This window comes from Electrona antarctica (genome assembly GCF_951216825.1).
Source record: "Electrona antarctica genome assembly, chromosome: 22".
Classification (NCBI taxonomy): domain Eukaryota; kingdom Metazoa; phylum Chordata; class Actinopteri; order Myctophiformes; family Myctophidae; genus Electrona; species Electrona antarctica.
Window position 1 is genome coordinate 20,877,610 of NC_136805.1, and position 16,982 is coordinate 20,894,591.

At 38.3% G+C, this 16,982-nt stretch overlaps 2 protein-coding genes across 4 annotated transcripts; one reads left to right on the forward strand and one right to left on the reverse strand.

Annotated features, from left to right (window-relative positions):
- Nucleotides 1-249: 249 nt before the first annotated feature.
- Nucleotides 250-15,792, reverse strand: LOC306915961 (stonustoxin subunit beta-like). Of its 3 annotated transcripts, none has more exons than XM_079493656.1 (8): nt 15,586-15,792; nt 12,373-12,512; nt 10,912-10,964; nt 5,341-5,398; nt 2,490-2,522; nt 2,338-2,400; nt 2,088-2,230; nt 250-891 (listed from the first exon to the last, which is right to left on the reverse strand). In XM_079493656.1, the coding sequence occupies exons 2-8, from the start codon at nt 12,497-12,499 to the stop codon at nt 469-471; spliced, it is 900 nt and encodes a 299-aa protein (XP_079349782.1). In that variant the 5' UTR covers nt 12,500-12,512; nt 15,586-15,792; the 3' UTR covers nt 250-468. The 3 variants fall into 3 exon arrangements, with proteins under 3 accessions (XP_079349782.1, XP_079349781.1, XP_079349783.1); XM_079493655.1 differs by having other exon boundaries at nt 15,582-15,792; XM_079493657.1 differs by lacking the exons at nt 10,912-10,964; nt 12,373-12,512; nt 15,586-15,792 and adding an exon at nt 9,775-9,880.
- Nucleotides 8,691-10,122, forward strand: LOC306915963 (tripartite motif-containing protein 16-like protein; the record flags this gene model as incomplete). Its single annotated transcript, XM_079493659.1, has 3 exons — nt 8,691-8,790; nt 8,919-9,061; nt 9,691-10,122. Exons 1-3 carry the CDS (start codon nt 8,706-8,708, stop codon nt 10,120-10,122), a joined length of 660 nt encoding a protein of 219 aa, XP_079349785.1. The 5' UTR covers nt 8,691-8,705.
- Nucleotides 15,793-16,982: the final 1,190 nt, after the last annotated feature.

A 16,982-nucleotide genomic window follows, 5' to 3' on the forward strand; every position in this document is an offset into this window, starting at 1 on the left:
CTTATGTAAAACATTGTTTTTTATATTACTCCTTCAGATTTTATCCAAATCTCACGCAACTCAGTACACATGATCTCTATAGTCATGTGGTCTGTTTGATCTCTCATATTACATCCTGCACGCTCCCCCACATAAAAATGGCAGTACACCCCTGGTGCGCAATATCAACACATCAGAATTTGAAATTAACTTTGTTACATTGTTTTTGCTAACCTACTCTACTTTTGCGAGACAACAAGACACCAAGAATGTATGTGCAACTCATTTTATTTGAAATTGTGAACACTTAAAATACAGGATATTCATACTCAAGTCAACATTACAACATTACAAACATTACAAATCAAGAAGAATAAATATTTTATAAATAGAATAAATATTTCATTAATCTCAGTTACATAAAGCCAGATGAAAATAGTATAAGGTTTTTCGTGATCTGACTTTCATAAAGTTTGTCATTTATATCCATCACTCCTCTCTTTTTTTAAGGATGCAGTAAGTCTCTGTCCCCAACCAGAAACCCGGGAACATGGTTTCTTGGAAGTCAGCCTTAAACTGATGCAAAAGCACAACCTCCTTTTTACTCTCGTCTCCCTCCTTCACCTCCTCCACTGAATACACATTGAGGATACCAGCAGGTTGGTCTAGATATGTCCCCAAAACGGAGCACCTCGCCTTATCCGTCAAATCCTTATTCTGGCCATTGTGCCAAGCTTGATAGCAGGAACCACTCCAGCCAAATCCCCAGGATTGATCATTCTCTCCCAGCCCGCAAGGGCCATCGGCGGCCCTCCTTGCTGCACCTTCATAGACAGCTCCTGCCACCAACCATCCTGAATACTCCACCTCCCAGTAGCCTCGGAAGCCCTTTATGCCCTCCTTGGTGAGAACCTTAGAGACAGTGGATGAGAGACTGTGTGAAAGTGGGATTCAGATTCAAGAAGCTTTTACTTGTGTCCGACTTACATAAGCAGCGAAATGTTGGTGCATGGGACTTATCCCGGAGATTGTGCTACATATAATGAAAGATATATTAAATAAAACAAAAATAATAGGACGGCAATAAAAATGATATATACTGTACAAATATACACTACAGTGATAGAGCTATACACTAATACTCAGGGGCTTGTCATACACAGGCACAGTAACTTATAATTAGAAGCTGTGCAGTACATTTCTGATCAAAAACAGCAATGTTCACCCAAATGGACAGGTGGTGGACAGGTGGTGAAAATTAGCACTTGTGCTACTGCTAACACACTGTAAGCAATGCATCTACAAATTCTACAATTGAGCAATGAGCAATGTGATTGTGATGTCCATATCAAATAAATAAACAAACAAAATGTGCAAAGTAACCATGTGCAGATGTACAAAGCAACAGGAGGAACAATCAAATGTGCACGTGTACCTCTATAATTATAAGAAAGTTCCAAGAAGCTCAGAAAGCCAAACCCCTCCCACTACAGGAGTGGTGATGTCAGAATAATACAATTCAGTTAAAGGCATGGCCTACCAATCCTTTTAGCTACTGCAGTTCAAGCAAGTTACTATGAATGCAGTTTGTGAATAAAGCAGTTTGCTCAGTAAATACATAGTGTATATTTATGAACTACTGTATGATAAAACACTCTTCAAGAGTATTTGACTCGGCCTGGGCCATGGCTCAGTGGTCCAGGCACCTTGGCTGGTAATCCAGTCTGGCAGTGTGCCGCGGGTTCGACTCCCGATCCCGACGGCCTTTACTGCATGTCTTCCCCCCATCTCTCTCCCCATTTCCTGTCAGCCTACTGTCTGTCCCTCCATAAAAATATAAAATAAGGCGAAAGCCAAAAAATAAAAAAAATAAAAAGAGTATTTGACTCGCACTTGGCCAGGCATTTCCTGGTTGTCATGCTGTTTATTTATGGCTGGAGGTGCTTCTGTTTTGTAATGCATGCATTCTGACAAACCATGTTGTCTGCGCTACACATATTGGCCTACAGCCAAAACGCTCATATAAATTATTATATTTGTGTGTGTTGCATGTCACTCAGTTAAGTAAGTTCTCATATTGCAGATGTCACAGGGATTATAGTAAATACCTGTGGGGAATGCTCATATCGCTTTGGGTGATCTAGTACAGGACACAGGAGAGCGTCTGTCATGTGAGCCACTTTGGCTCCAGCTTCTGTGATCCACAGTGACTTATGGGCCGTCTTGTCATCCAGAGAGAGGTTGAACCAATCTGAAACAAAGAGGACAACATGAGATTGTGTGTTTTTGTCATGCACACAGACAGAAAAGATGTTTTTGTCATGCACACAGACAGAAAAGATGAAAACAAGTGCTTACATTTGATGAGATCCGCCCGGCAAGTGGGCTCCGGTATATTCGGCTCATAGACTGGGATCTTTTCTAAAAGTAAAGAGAAAGTATAAAACGTTAATAAAGAAAATGATAAAAGATGGCCCAGAATACAGCAATTCCAGTTTCATGTGTCTTACCTATTAATGCATTTCCAACTTTGTTTTTCTTTGCTACAGGAAGAAAAGATAAAAGGGTTCAGTCTAAGCTATATCATAACAGCATAACAGCCCAACCCCTTGCATCCAGCAGCCAAACCCAGTAGGCTTCCCCTACCCATATTTCTGGCAGAAGCCCTTGAAGGGTGATTTCGCCATTATGTGCTAAGCTACTATATTAGAACCAATATCTAACTTAAAGACGTCACACATACCCTAGAGTATGTATCGCTATGTCGGAACTAGTGATGAATTGAGCCATAGGTCAAAGTGGCATATACTTAGAAAACCATCTGCCTCTGTCAGATCATCACTTCACACATCACACATGCTAGCTGGAGCCAGTGGTTGATTTGTGCCAGGTGGTTGGAATTACCAAAGAACCTTGTACATTGCAGCCTTGGCCTCAGCCAATTATTCTCAACTCGAGAGTGACTGTCTAAACACATACAGTATCAAACCCTGCATATAAAAATACACACTCCTCTGGCATGAATCAAATAAGTGGAGGACGTGTGTGCCCAATAAAGCTTTTCCATTGTAGTTGTTAGATATCCGTTTCACAGTTGGACTGGACTTTATCCTAATGAGATGAATAACCATTAACCAGTATTGTGGATGACTCCTAAAAAGCAAGAATGCATACTGTACACTTTTACTTCCTAGGCTTAGCTAGATCATAATAATACATTATGCTGATATTACATGAATTACAGGATACTAAAATGGCTTGCAAATAAGGATCATTCATTCTGGGAAAAGACCAAATCTGCCTAAATGATACTTACTAAAATAAATCATAGCTACCCCTCTAACACTGGAAAACAGATCCTGTAACCAATACTTTTGAATGACGTATAGCCGCGTGCACTCTCTGAATGTCTGGTAAGAACACTGTGGTGAAGAAGTAAAATACACAGTTAAGCCCCGTAACATTACTACTATGTTGGTGTCTGCCAAGATACATACAGTGTAGCATTTGGGGTATCAAGTGAACCCTTTCAAAATAAAGTATCTATTTCTTCATACATTTAAATCCTCTCTAGAGAGTAACAGTTTACGTTGGCAATTTGTATCATTAAATAGGCTTCAATTACGATGCCATGATTTACATGTTGAACTAAATGTTACAAAAACTCCAGAAATGTGCAATAATGCAATTATGTCTCAACAGTAAGATCTGTGCTGCTTTTAATTACATCAAATGTTTAATTCATTCATCCAGTTTGTTTTCCCTCCACAGTAGTGCACATGACTAATTGTCATCCTTGCTAAACCCCAAAGATTATATCCATGAACTACTTTGTCTTTTTTTACTATTTTGAAAAACATTTTTGAATAGTTAAAATAACCAATCTACATCGACATGTTGTGAGCTTGTAGATTGGCTATTTTAACTATTCCAAAAATGTTTTTCAAAATAGTAAAACAAAGACAAAGTAGTTAGCAAGGGCTTTAGCGCTGACGAAAATAGAGCCCTAAGTGTCAAATTAGGTCACATTTATCAGCCAACAAGCTCTGCCAACAATGGTGACATCATTGTCTGGCAACAGAAGAGGACACTGTGGAAAACATACACATACAACATAGTGCCTAAAATCTACCACAAATTATGTATATTTTGCTGATGGGTGGATGAATACCCATAGATTTCCTTTGTTGAAATGGGCTCAATTATCATTTTCATTTTTCACCAGAGAATTTAAAATAAAGGCACAAAAAAAATTCAGTTCAGTTTCAAGTTCAAGAGCAGGAGCTCTTTATACACAGCCCATTTTTCTTTTTGACTTTCCTCCTCGATTTTATTGGGATAGCCGGGGGAAGCTGACAGCTACTGTGTGTGCAGTGCCTGGGGAGACCCGATGGACTAGACACCTTCGGAAGCATTTCTAGCGGGTTTTTTGGAGCAAAATGTTATGCTATCTCAATGTCAAACCACAAGCACTATCACATATCTTTCAAAGGAAGTTATTTTTGCACGTTGTGACGTCAGTGTATACATTATCTCCCTCATAAGGACCACGGCTTGCCATTGAGTTATAGCTCTGTGTCACTGCCTTTACACAGACAAGTCATAAAATCTGTGACCCAGTCACCCGTCAACAGCGCTGACATGACAGCAGTGCTAATTACAGCAAAAATGCTGAGGCAGGTTACTAAAAGCATTACTAAAGTTTGTGTAAATGATTGTATTGTGTTAAAATAAGTGTTTAAATGGCTCTATATTCCAAAATCATTATTGTTTAAATGTTCAAGCTTTATATTCCGACAGTAATCATTGCCATTTGTTCAGGAACAGGGTCTTTTTTAAACAGAAAATACATTTCAGGTGCATGGGATACTAATTGAATCCAATCAGGAGAGAGAACTACAGGATACAAGATAAACACATTAAATTGAAGTGACTGAACAGAAAAAAAAAAAAAAAATGGAACTGGAAAACTGAAGCTGATAAATAATAGTTTAATTTTGTGTTTATTTTGACTAAGCTGGAGATACCCTTGTTACTGAACAAACTTCAATGATTACTATCAGAATAGCTTTAACAAATAATAATATAATTTTGTTTCAACAATATCACTTACACCACCTTTGATTATTAGTATGTGGGAGATGTATTACTAAGTATAATTATGCAGACAAATGGGCTATCAAAATACTATAATTGACAGAATTATTACTGTACGCACAATGCAGTATACTAATTTTACCAAAGGACAAAAGAAACAACCAAGTCTCATATATCAGGTGTTTAGCTAAAATGCAGGAGAAGTAAATCCACTATATATTTGTATTATGTACCATGATCAAAACATTGAATCATCATAGTTACCTGGCTTTCTGGTCTCAGTCATGCTTCCTGCGGTTGTAGGCATCTTAACGCTGACAGTCTGTGGAAATTAACATTTCTCAGCTGGTTCCCATTACTCCCATTTCTTCATCCAAAGGGTAAGTCTGGGTCCTTAGTGTGACTGCTTAGTTTGTACCACTCTTATATATCTTTCAGATGGGATAAAGTGGGGGAACAAGGGCTAGAGGGACAAAAGGTGGTGATTTAAAGGGGAGGAGGCAGAAGCTCTTACATATGCCTGTGTTTTTTCCTTAAAAAGCTTATAGGATGGATGGTTGGGATGTTTTTCGGGGGAACCCACCTCGAACCCCTCCCACAGCTGAACAGATATTGGCGCACTCACTGCACTGATGAATGAAGGGACGATTGCGTCGACTCAAACTTGGCCAACTTCGCAGCGGGGGTTGGGTGAGGTCAACAATACTCAAGTGCGTCAATACTACTTGACGACACACTTGAAATTGGTCATGGTGAGGCCAACTTGAGCTTTGTAATGAATTATGTCAGGTAACTTTGATGGTAAAACACAAAAGGGGAGAATAATGCATATGCATTATTCTCTTTTCTATTTTATTTGGTATTTGATGTTAATTCAGATTTTTTTACTTGCTTGATACCCAACATTGAGTAAAATTGTGATAGCGTCTCCCAAATGTCTAAATTGTAAAATAAATAAATGTGAAATATATTTTATATTGTTCACTTGTAGTGCCGTATTTGACTTACTGTGTGGAGGTTTGGGTTAATGCTTATAAACAACTTTACAACCATTATGTATACTCCACAAGCATTGAGAATTGTACACCATGTTGGGTACAGGACCATACGAAAATACTATTTCTGAATTCCAAGTGTCTTAAGTTTAAGTTGGGCTGATTAATTTACAGCTGATAAGGATTATAAGTGAATAAATACAAAACAGCATTCTGAGTTGATGTACTATTACGGAGAAATACTTATAACAATGTCTTTACACAAATACAATTTAATTTAAACTTAATTTAAAAACATGCCATTATTATTATTAACATGCATTTATCATTAATAATGTATTACTGCAATATTATAATGTACTAAAACTAATTATATTAAGTCAAAATATATATTTAAAATAAGCTGCTGATCTGCTGAATGTACTGTATATGTGAGAAAGGCTAATACACAAAAATTGATAACTTTTAATATAACACTATTCATGCTAGTCAGTCACTTGATTTTGAGGTCCAGGCTCCATTCCACCCTGGGATAGGCACAATAAGCCATTGGCTTCAGCCTAAACCCTTTTGGTCTAAGTGTAAAAAAACACGACGAAATGAATACTATATATATATATGTAATGTAATGTTTTTTTTGTTTTTGTATTTATGACCAAAATAAAACTGAACTGAACTGAACTTTTGACCCACATTAGCACCATGCTATTTGCCACACACTAAAAGCCTTAATGCACATGGCTCAAGTTGAGAAAGAAAGTATTCATCCGGTCGTGCATCCATTCGTGCAAACTGCTCTTCACGGGTGGGCTACATGTGAGGCGTTTACAAGCTCGGCACACTGCCAAGACTCTTGCCAAGGCTGGACCCTGTCCTCCTTCAGTTCGTGCCAGCCCCAGCATGCAGATGAGTGACTTTGGAACCTCTATAGTCCCCCCCCCCTCCCCCCCTCCACGCCCTGCACTTCAAGGGGAATGTAGGTCTGTCCTAGACTTGTCAACGGGATCTATTTAAAATAAGACGAGGGCTTGCGGTATACATGCCCCCTGTACCTGTAAGGTTCCACTGTTGTTCAACCAGCACAATCACAAAGGACACAGAGCCTTTGAAATAGCTGCCGACTGAAAGGGACAGTGATCTCAAGCCAACGGACTGGGCTGTGAGCCTCAATGTGAAGGTCACCATTTTAACATTGAATACCTTATATACTGCTTGAATCCATTGATCAAGTGATTGTATGAAAACATAATGACATATTATATTCAATCTAATTCAACTCAATATGATTTGATTATTAGGGTATAATTAGTGACTATCACATCATTGTATTATGATAATCATAATTAATTCGTGAATTATTAATAATGTACATTTATAGGCCAATACTACACCAAAGGCTACAGTCAATACACAGTCAATGTACAACTTCCTCCACTCATGATGTCATTCTCCATAACCGGACAGCTGCTTTTTCTCATTTTAAGTAATTTTGATTTTTCAAAAGCAACTGATATAGTCTAGATAGGGACCAGTATGTAAATATCTGAAGTTGTATCTTATCTCTTGTCCTATCTTTTAAATCGTACATTTTCAGACAAAACAAAAAAGTTAAAAAGGCTCATCAATTGCTACAGTCAAAGCTAGCGTAATACACTGTCCACATAACAAACCAATTGTCATAACACACCACATAAATAATGTAAAAAGTGGGTAGAAATGCACTCTATATTTAAAAGAACAGATTTTTTTTACGTTACCGTGCATAATTCTTCACATCCATTATTCTGAAGTTGCACTGCAATTTTCAATATCAACAGCCACAAGAGAAAGTTAAATCAATGATCTACTCTTCACAATATTGGAACAAATAGTCACTACAACAAGATCTGTACTTGTCCTACATATTGAGGGCCAGCCAGTATGTATAACCAACATGTCCTCTTGTTTGAGACAGTATATATTGTGTAGATATTGTATAACATCTGACAGCGGTCATGGACATGAATGTGGGTCATTGGATCAAGCTCTCTATAGGAGGTGGCATGCAATCAGGCATGGTTTCCAGTTGCACATATAGATCAGTGAGATCATGACAGTACATAGCTGACCAAAAAAAGTATTTTATAGCTCAGTGGGGCCCCAAAACCTTTAATACCCTATATCCCAAGGGTATATAAAGCAGTGCTTGGAGAGTCACGGCAGTACCCACCAGCAGACCCAAGCAACCCAGAGAACCAGGACACAAGAGAGCTTCAAGATGCCAACCAGACCCTCAACTAGGAAAAATAGTATACCTGCAGCACAACAGAGTGAGAGAAATCAATCCTTCCTTCCTTCCTTCCTTCCATCCTTCCTTGATGGTTTAAATTAATGTTTAATTTCTTTGAGACATTTGAACAAAATCATTGTGCTTTTACTCTCTCTCTCTGAGGTAGGAATAACAATTTGTCTTAATAGGAACAATGCCTAAAGTGCAGGCCCCTAAAGGAGAGACGTAATCTAAAAGCTTTGTACTATATATGCCTTGTTATAAAGGCCCATGTGAACATTATCATGATCAATTATTTGATGATAACGGTCTCATCTACTGACATTTTCATCTCATAATCACTTCAAGCTTCGCTATTTCAAGCCATGTCATTTTCTCACCACCCAGAAAAGACCCCAGCATACGAGCCTAACATCCCTGAGCCCACATGCAGAGCTGACCTTCTCAAACGTAAGCATAAAGACAGCTTGCCACCAGATCCTATTCACATGTTCAGCCTCATTTATTTTTCTCTCTAAAAAATTGATCATTCTCCCATCCCGACCCACACTAAAGATCATTTTCCCCATGTGCTCCAGATTGGATCGACATCTTCCTAGATGACAGGACAGCCAATAAAATGCTGTGGATCACAGAGGGTGGGGCCAAGGTGTCTCGCATGACAGATGATGTCCTGTGTCCCGTACTGGACAGTCCGCAGAGATACGAGCACGCGCCACAGGTAGGTTTTTGTTTGACAGAGATGGCACAGCCTAGGCCTAATTAATGCTAATGATTAAGTTAATGATGGTGTAGCTTGTTGATAATGAGTTATTGTCATTACCATAATTATTATTATTCATTGTAATTATATATTTAGTTGAATGATCTTATATAGACTTGATTGTTTTTATTTAATTTTTTTGTATTTCCATTTTGTTATTAATACTGTGTGTGTAAACAAAGAAAAGAAAATCAACCTGAATATAATTTTGATAAGTTTTGATGTATTGAGATACACAAAGAAGGGGTAGGACTTGATAAGTTTTCAATAAACTTCTTCCTACTCCTTTTTAGAACATAAATATAAGTTAAGGATTATGAAAGATCACTATTATTATTTTTGGACGCTTCTTTTTTTGTTTTTAATATTTACTTTGTCTTTTCTTGTTTATATTTTAACATGTTCGGAATAAATAAATAAATGAAATAATAACATTTTAAGCTTACAAAGCAACAGTCATTAGCTTGAATAATTAGTTGTTTTTGACAAGTGATGCTGTTGTGCGACGGAGCCAATTAACATTTGGCTTAACAAACCAGATTAAACCATTATTCCACTGAGCCCATGGTATTTTTCTTCTTTTTAAGGTTCTGTGCAAGGAGGGAATCTTGGGCTTCCGATGCTACTTTGAGGTAGAGTCCACTGGGTGGACGGTGGTCGGGGCGGCTTACCCAGGAGCAGGAAGGAGGGGAGGTGATGGACTGTGTGGCCTGGGAGAGAATGACAAATCCTGGGGCTTAGGCTGGGGAGGATCCTTCTACCAGGCCTGGTTCGACTGCGGTGACAGCAAAGAGATCCGCAACGTTCCACATTTTCCCAGACTGGGAATATATATTGACCAGCCTCGTGGTATTATTAACTTCTACGGGGTTAAAGAAGTGGAAGGGGGAGATGACGGCACAGTTATGAAGGAGGTTCAGTTTCTGCACAGGACGAAGAGCTCCTTCAAGGATACATTGATGCCTGGTTTCTGGTTGGGACAGAAGTCATCGTGCTTGATAGTTAAGGAAGGGCAGTAAAGACTAAAGATGGGAATAAAACTTGTGAGACGTTACATACTGCAGTCGATTTGCAGTGATATCCCAATTGCATAGCCTGATAAAGATTTATTATTTCTACCGTATTAATACTGTTGAGGGTATAGGACATCAAACAGTATTAGTTATTTCGGGACAAAGCAATATTTGTGGCATTTGTAATTTCCATTTTAGGAATCTGTATGTGCGGTATCTACAGTAGATAAACGTTTACTGATTTACTTCATTATTCTGTAATATTTACATTACGTTTGATAATCTATATTTCTGTTTTTTGCATTTCTTGTTTACTTTGCATTCAAGTTTGTTTCTCCATATTGTAAACTGCAAAACACATCAGCTAATATAAAATAAACTTGGATGTTGTCTCTTTTCTAAATACTTTGAATAAATAATTTATTTTAAATGATTTATTTTTTCTGCCATTTTTGTTACCATTAATTTCTCACCAACTGTATAGTTATCTGAGGAAGAATGAGGGGTAAAATATCACTGTCACATATTTATTGCCCATGCATTGCACCTCAACATGTTTGTATGGCTTTTTACAATATTGATAACTGAAAACTTTTCACTCCACTATATTTTTTCTATGAATGTTTTCATTGCTCGTAACTTGAGCATAGCCGTCTAAAATACGATTGCCTGCACGCTAAAAGAAACCAATCACAGTACCAGCTCTCAGCTGGATTTGGTGTAAAAGTAGAAAATGAGTCATCCAGCTCCGTGAAACAAGCACAAGCATATCAGTTTTCAAGTACAACAACTTACCCGGCAGTAGTAATGACAAGGGAAGTCATGCACGCCAACAGAGCACCCATGGTCTGTGAAAAAGAAATAGAGCAATGGATTGTTTTTAGTTTTTATTTATTTGTAATACTTCGCAATACTTAAATACTTTAAATAGCAAGTAATCAAGTACTTTTTTTTGACCAGGAGCATCTTTGACTTTGTGTACTTTGTCTACCACTGACGGGGTGTAAACGTTCAGCATTTTCCCAGACTGGGAATATTATATTGACCAGCCTCGTGGCATAACTTCTACAGGGTTAAAGAAGTGGAAGAGGGAGATGACGGCACATTTATGAAGGAGGTTGAGTTTCTGCACGATGACAGAAGTCATCGTGTTTGATAGTTAAGGAAGGACAGTAAAGACTAAAGACGGGAATAAAACTTGTGAAATGTTACACTGTAGTTGATTTGCAGTGATATCCCAATTGCACAGCCTGATAAAAATGTATTATTTCTACTGTAACTTGATTTTTATAGTGGAGACAGTGTGTTATATTAACGCTGTGGAGGGTAGAACATCAACATTTTAAACAGTAGGCCTATTAGTAATTTCGGGACAAAGCAAATTGTAAAGTTTGTGGAATTTATCATTTCCATTTTAGGAATCTGTATACAGTATCTAGATAAACATTTACTAATTTAAATGTACTTCATAATTCTGTAATATTTGCATTAAGTTTAATAATCTATATTTCTGTGTTGTTTTTTTGCATTTTACCTTGCATTAAAAGTTTTTTTTTCCATATTGTAAATTGCAAAACACATTAGCAAATATACAAGAAACTTGGATTTTGGACATTTACTAATTTAAATTTACTTCATAATTCTGTAATATTTGCATTAAGTTTAATAATCTATATTTCTGTGTTGTTTTTTTACATTTTACCTTGCATTAAAATATACAAGAAACTTGGATTTTGTCGCCTTTTCCTCAACCTCAACATGTTTGTATGGTTTTTACGATAATTGAAGACAAGACTTTTGACTCCACTATGTTTTCTATGAAAGTTGTCATTGCTCGTAACTTGAGCATAGCCCCACGTCCGAAACGGTTGAGAAATGACAGTTACCGTGTGGGGGTCCCTACTGTACCCTCTACTGTACTGTACTGTCACTGTATACTGTACTGGCACACCCGAAATCACCATATATACAGTTAATATGTGCGTGTGTGTTTGTGTGTTAGGTTGCGCACAGGTGGTGAAAAACAACCATGCTGTTTTCGTGCTCAGACGCACCCACCCACCCACCCACCCAGCCAGCCAGCCACCCTCCCAGCCAGCCACACACATAGCTCCGTAAGGGAGTGGTTGCACCACTCAAAAATAATAATAATTCATAATTAAATAATCTCTTTCATATCTGGAAACAGGCACACAGCCAATGTATGCATGCAATTTAAGAATTTAAGAGGAGAAAGACTATGTTGCTGTGCCTTACCCCAACCTGTTGAATCATCAGCTATAAATAAAAGTTGGCTGCAAAGAAGGGGGTATGAGATAACCATCAATGTCAAGTTGGAAGAACTCAGACTCTGCCATCCTTTCAGCTGCTCTGACCCTTTCATTCTTCACCTGGACCTGTTAACACAAACAAAACAGAGCCACGGGATTAGGCAGGTGACACGAAAAAAGATATGCAAGGAAGATGTCAACAAGGAAGCACGTGCAAAGAGCAAACCATGCTGATGAAAGAGAATGACTCTACAAGAGTTTGTGAGGAGACAGGAAAGGTCATTTGTTATTTCATTGATAAGGCTACAATCAAAACACATTTTAATATCCCATTCGGTTAAAAAAAAACATTTCAGGGGAGTTTGGTGTGTGTGTGTATTTTGTTTTTATTATTATTATTATTTTTATTGCAGTGAACTCTCTTCCAAAGCATAGATTTCTGTCTTATTCATTGATCGTTCAGCAGGAAATGATAAAAGCGCCACACTTTGCATGAGAATTCTTTAGGACCTACTGATGGATTCTAGTCTAGGGGGAAAAAATCTAATGGAAAAAACATTTTCCCTGGATTGCTTGGATCATAACGCAACTTCTCATAAAGGCCCTGTCCATTTCTGCTTTCATTTTTGAAACACATAATTTGCTACTACCGGTACTCAAACAGATTTTGTCCAAAACTCATACAAAGCGGCTCAGGGAAAAATATTTTGATGGTATGACCGCCGCTTCTAAAGTTATAGGCCAAAAAGTGAATCGACCTGCTTTTTAATTAGGCTATATTTATTTTGGGCCCCTAAGCTAGAATCCATCAGTAGGTCCTAAAGAAGTCTCACGAAAAATGTGGTGATTTCATCTGCTTCATAGTGGTAATGGCCTTAAGCCACTGGACTAAACAAGGGGCTATTTGGGGATGACTTCTGTGACCTCTTGTCTGTGAGAGATACAGTACAGAATGTCTCTCTTACCTCTGGACCCCTGGGCCGTTATTGATACATTGTTGTTGTTACATGTTGGGGTGCATGTTATGGTGACTGGAACGCTCATCACTCAGAACACACGCGGAGTCGCAGACCTCTTGGCCCCAGCAGTTCTTGTATTCGTTTTACTGATGATACGTTTAGGAATAAGGTGAGGTTTAGGCATAGTTTTACTGAGATTACATTTAGGAATAAGGTTAGGTTTAGGCATATACTTTTACTGAGATTACATTTAGGAATAAGGTTAGGTTTAGGCATATACTTTTACTGTGGTTAGGTTTAGGAATGGTCTGGTGACATTGACCGTTCCAAAGAAAAGCAAAGAAAATGCAAAGATCACACATAGGTGGCAAATACCGATGAGATAAGAATAAAATAAGAGAGGTTTTATTCACACACACACACACACACACACACACACACACACACACACACACACACACACACACACACACACACACACACACACACACACACACACACACACACACACACACACACACACACACACACACACACACACACTTTCTAAAATACAAATTAATAAAAAGTGAATTATTATTATTAGTATTAGTATCATCATTATAGGGATATATAAGATATAGGGAATATATGGAATTAACCGTAAACTAGAAACTAAAATAAAACCTTGTGAAAAAAAGAGATATTTTAAAAGACATCACTGTAGTGTAGCAGACCATAGTTCCTGTGGTAGAGAATTCCAGAACCATAATGTCTGAAGGAACTGATTTCATTGAATCTACTGTAGGTGCAGTGAAGATACCTGTGTGATAATCTGGATCTATCCACTGTGTACTGCGTGTGGTCAGTGAGCATGTCGACATGGATCTATCCACTGTGTACGGCGTGTGGTCAGTGAGCATGTCGACATGGATCTATCCACTGTGTACTGTGTGTGGTCAGTGAGCATGTCGACAGTACATTACATTACATTACTGTGTACTGCGTGTGGTCAGTGAGCATGTCGACAGCACATAAAGGAGCTAGCTAGCCATTCACAGATTTAAAAACAAGTAGCAGCCTATAAAGTCAATTATTTGTTTTACTGGCAGCCAGTAGGCCTAGAGATAAGTTCAAATATGAGCGATGTGTTCAAAAGGTTTTGGTTTTAGTTCATGTCCTCTGGCTACAGCAGCTTTATGAATAAACTGGACCCATTGTATCAGTCTAGAAATAAATGCATTACACTAATCAAGTCAACTGGAAATAGCATAATCCAGTACACAGCATAATACTTACTTACCATATTGTCAAATTGTATTATTTTAGCATGATGAGTAGAAAGTATGGCCTAAAAGGAGTTTGCCTGCCATCTGGCTGTGATGTGATTCAAGCACGCATTCAGAGTAATGACTCTTTACTTCATCTTTGTCTCCCCCCACAGGCTGAGGCTAATGGTGTACTGTAGATGTAGACTTGTAACTTTTCATTTTACATTAGGTTCAAGTATTCTGGAAGAGGATCCTGATCCTCCCTAAAACATAGTCAGATGAGTTAATAATAATGAAAATAATAATACATTATTATTATTATAACTTCTTATCTTATTCATGTAGGTAGGCTCGCGGTTAATTTTACTTGGAGAGTTAAATGTACTAACAGTAGGCAGTCCAGTAGGCCTATTGTAATCATCACAGCCCTGTGATGATTTAATGGCAAAAATGTAGTGCAACATATAACCACTTCGTGATCAAAGCAGTTTGATTTCTGCTAGTGCTACTGTTTTCAGTGTTTTGAAGGCTACTCTTAGCGCAAGCAACTTGCAGCGGTGTCCGAACGGATTGAGGATCGGTCTTGATACCGGAAGGTCGCCAGTTCGAATCAGCGGTCCGACACGTTAAAATTACCACCGCTGAAGTGCCCTTGAACAAGGCATTGAACCACTACGATGAAATGTTCTATGAGCAGGACCTGGCTGGAAACAAGTTCTTGAGCTTAGCCCAGATACCCTGGGTAAATATAGTAATCATTTCATTTCATTTCAACTCTAAGAAGATCCTATTTTTAATACCAACCTTTGACAGCCCAATGAGCCCATACATCCAAACTAGCCCTAGAATGTCTCTGTTGTTCATACATTACTTAAGTATTTCACATATATACAGAATATACGAACTAAGTATATGAATGATCACAGACATTCTAGGGCTACATCCAAACATAGAAGTCCTGATTGTGATTGTATTAAACAACTCACCAACCTTGCAGCTGTACGGATAGCTTGAATTGTCCTCTATCTGCACAGTTTGTTTCATAAAGATCCACGTAAACATGGTATGAGCCGCTATTCCTTGATACATTCCGTGTAGGCCTACAGGTGATATACTTTTTCCATGTATTGTTTTGGAAGCACTCGTTGGAAACTCACTCACTAAAGGTCCTGCATGCATGCTGCATGCATACCGTCCACTTCCTGTTACGAAATGGACACGGCTGCCATCTTGCCAGCAAGGTGCTATCTAGGTGCAATTTCCCATTGACAGCCCACTCATCCAAATAGAAAAGTCCTAACTGATTGTATTAAACAAAGTCAAACTCACCAACATTTGCAGCTGTACGGAAAGCTCTCTTTCTACAGTATCTGCAAAGTGTTTGTTTTATAAAAAATCACACCCGTGTGAAGTGAGGGGGCTAGATCAACATGATGATGTAAAACAATAAACATTGAGACAAAACAAACATTAAATTATCTTTATTGTTTGTTTGTTGTTTGTTATTGTTGTTATGCGTTTTTAAAACAAACATTGAACTAAAAACAAACATTATCCACTGTAGACATTTAGACAAGAAATTCCTTGCAGGTGATTTTTTTTCCTAAGTGTTGGAATTTGGAAGTTCGTTGAATATCACTCAATTACGGCCCATGCATTATTACCACCTGTTTTGAATTTGCACATAGGCTAATGCAGGAGGCAGCAGGAGGTTGCTTTAGCCTACTGATAACGAGCGCTTCCAAACTCTGATGATAAATAATCATCTGCAAGGATTTTCTTGACAGGAAGTTGCTCATAACATATACAGTGGATTTTTATGAAACAAACACTTTGCAGATAGAAAGAGGATAATTCAAGCTTTTCGTACTGCAATGTTGGTTAGTTTGACATTGTTTAATACAATTAGAATCAGATAGGACTTTTCTGTTTGGATGGATGGGCTGTCAATGGGAAATTGCACCTAGTTGCACCTTGCTGGTTAAGATGGCAGCGGTGTGCATAAGGATAGAATCTCTTTGGGTCGTGCAGGAGGCCGTATTAAAAACACTTAGCGTCACCAAGATGCCAAAAGCATTTTTAGACAGCTGGTGGATGGAAATGAAGCTCCACCCACGCGCTGAATACACTGACACCACTGCGCGTAATCAGCGCCTTGTAGGAATAGCAAGTAAGACGAATGGCTATTTCTATTTTTGAATCAGAATGTGCGGAACGGCACGTCTGTTTATTTCACACACTGCAAGCATACTGACAACACAACACGCACACCCCAACTTCCTTGTTTTCCCCGAAATCCCCGCCCACTCTCTTAGGGTGAATTATGTCCCTAGAAAGTCACTACACAGGCCCCCCCAGAATTCACCATAGAACAGAAAAAGAAAGTC

Bases quoted from the DNA above. Each gene is read 5' to 3' on its own strand.
- LOC306915961 (XM_079493656.1), bottom strand. From the start codon at position 12,499: ATGAAAGGGTCAGAGCAGCTGAAAGGATGGCAGAGTCTGAGTTCTTCC. The intron at 2,231-2,337 runs GTAAGCACTTGT...TCTTTGTTTCAG, and splicing joins CCGGGCGGATCTCATCAAAT to ATTGGTTCAACCTCTCTCTG. The intron at 892-2,087 runs GTATTTACTATA...ACTGTCTCTAAG, and splicing joins GATATGAGCATTCCCCACAG to GTTCTCACCAAGGAGGGCAT.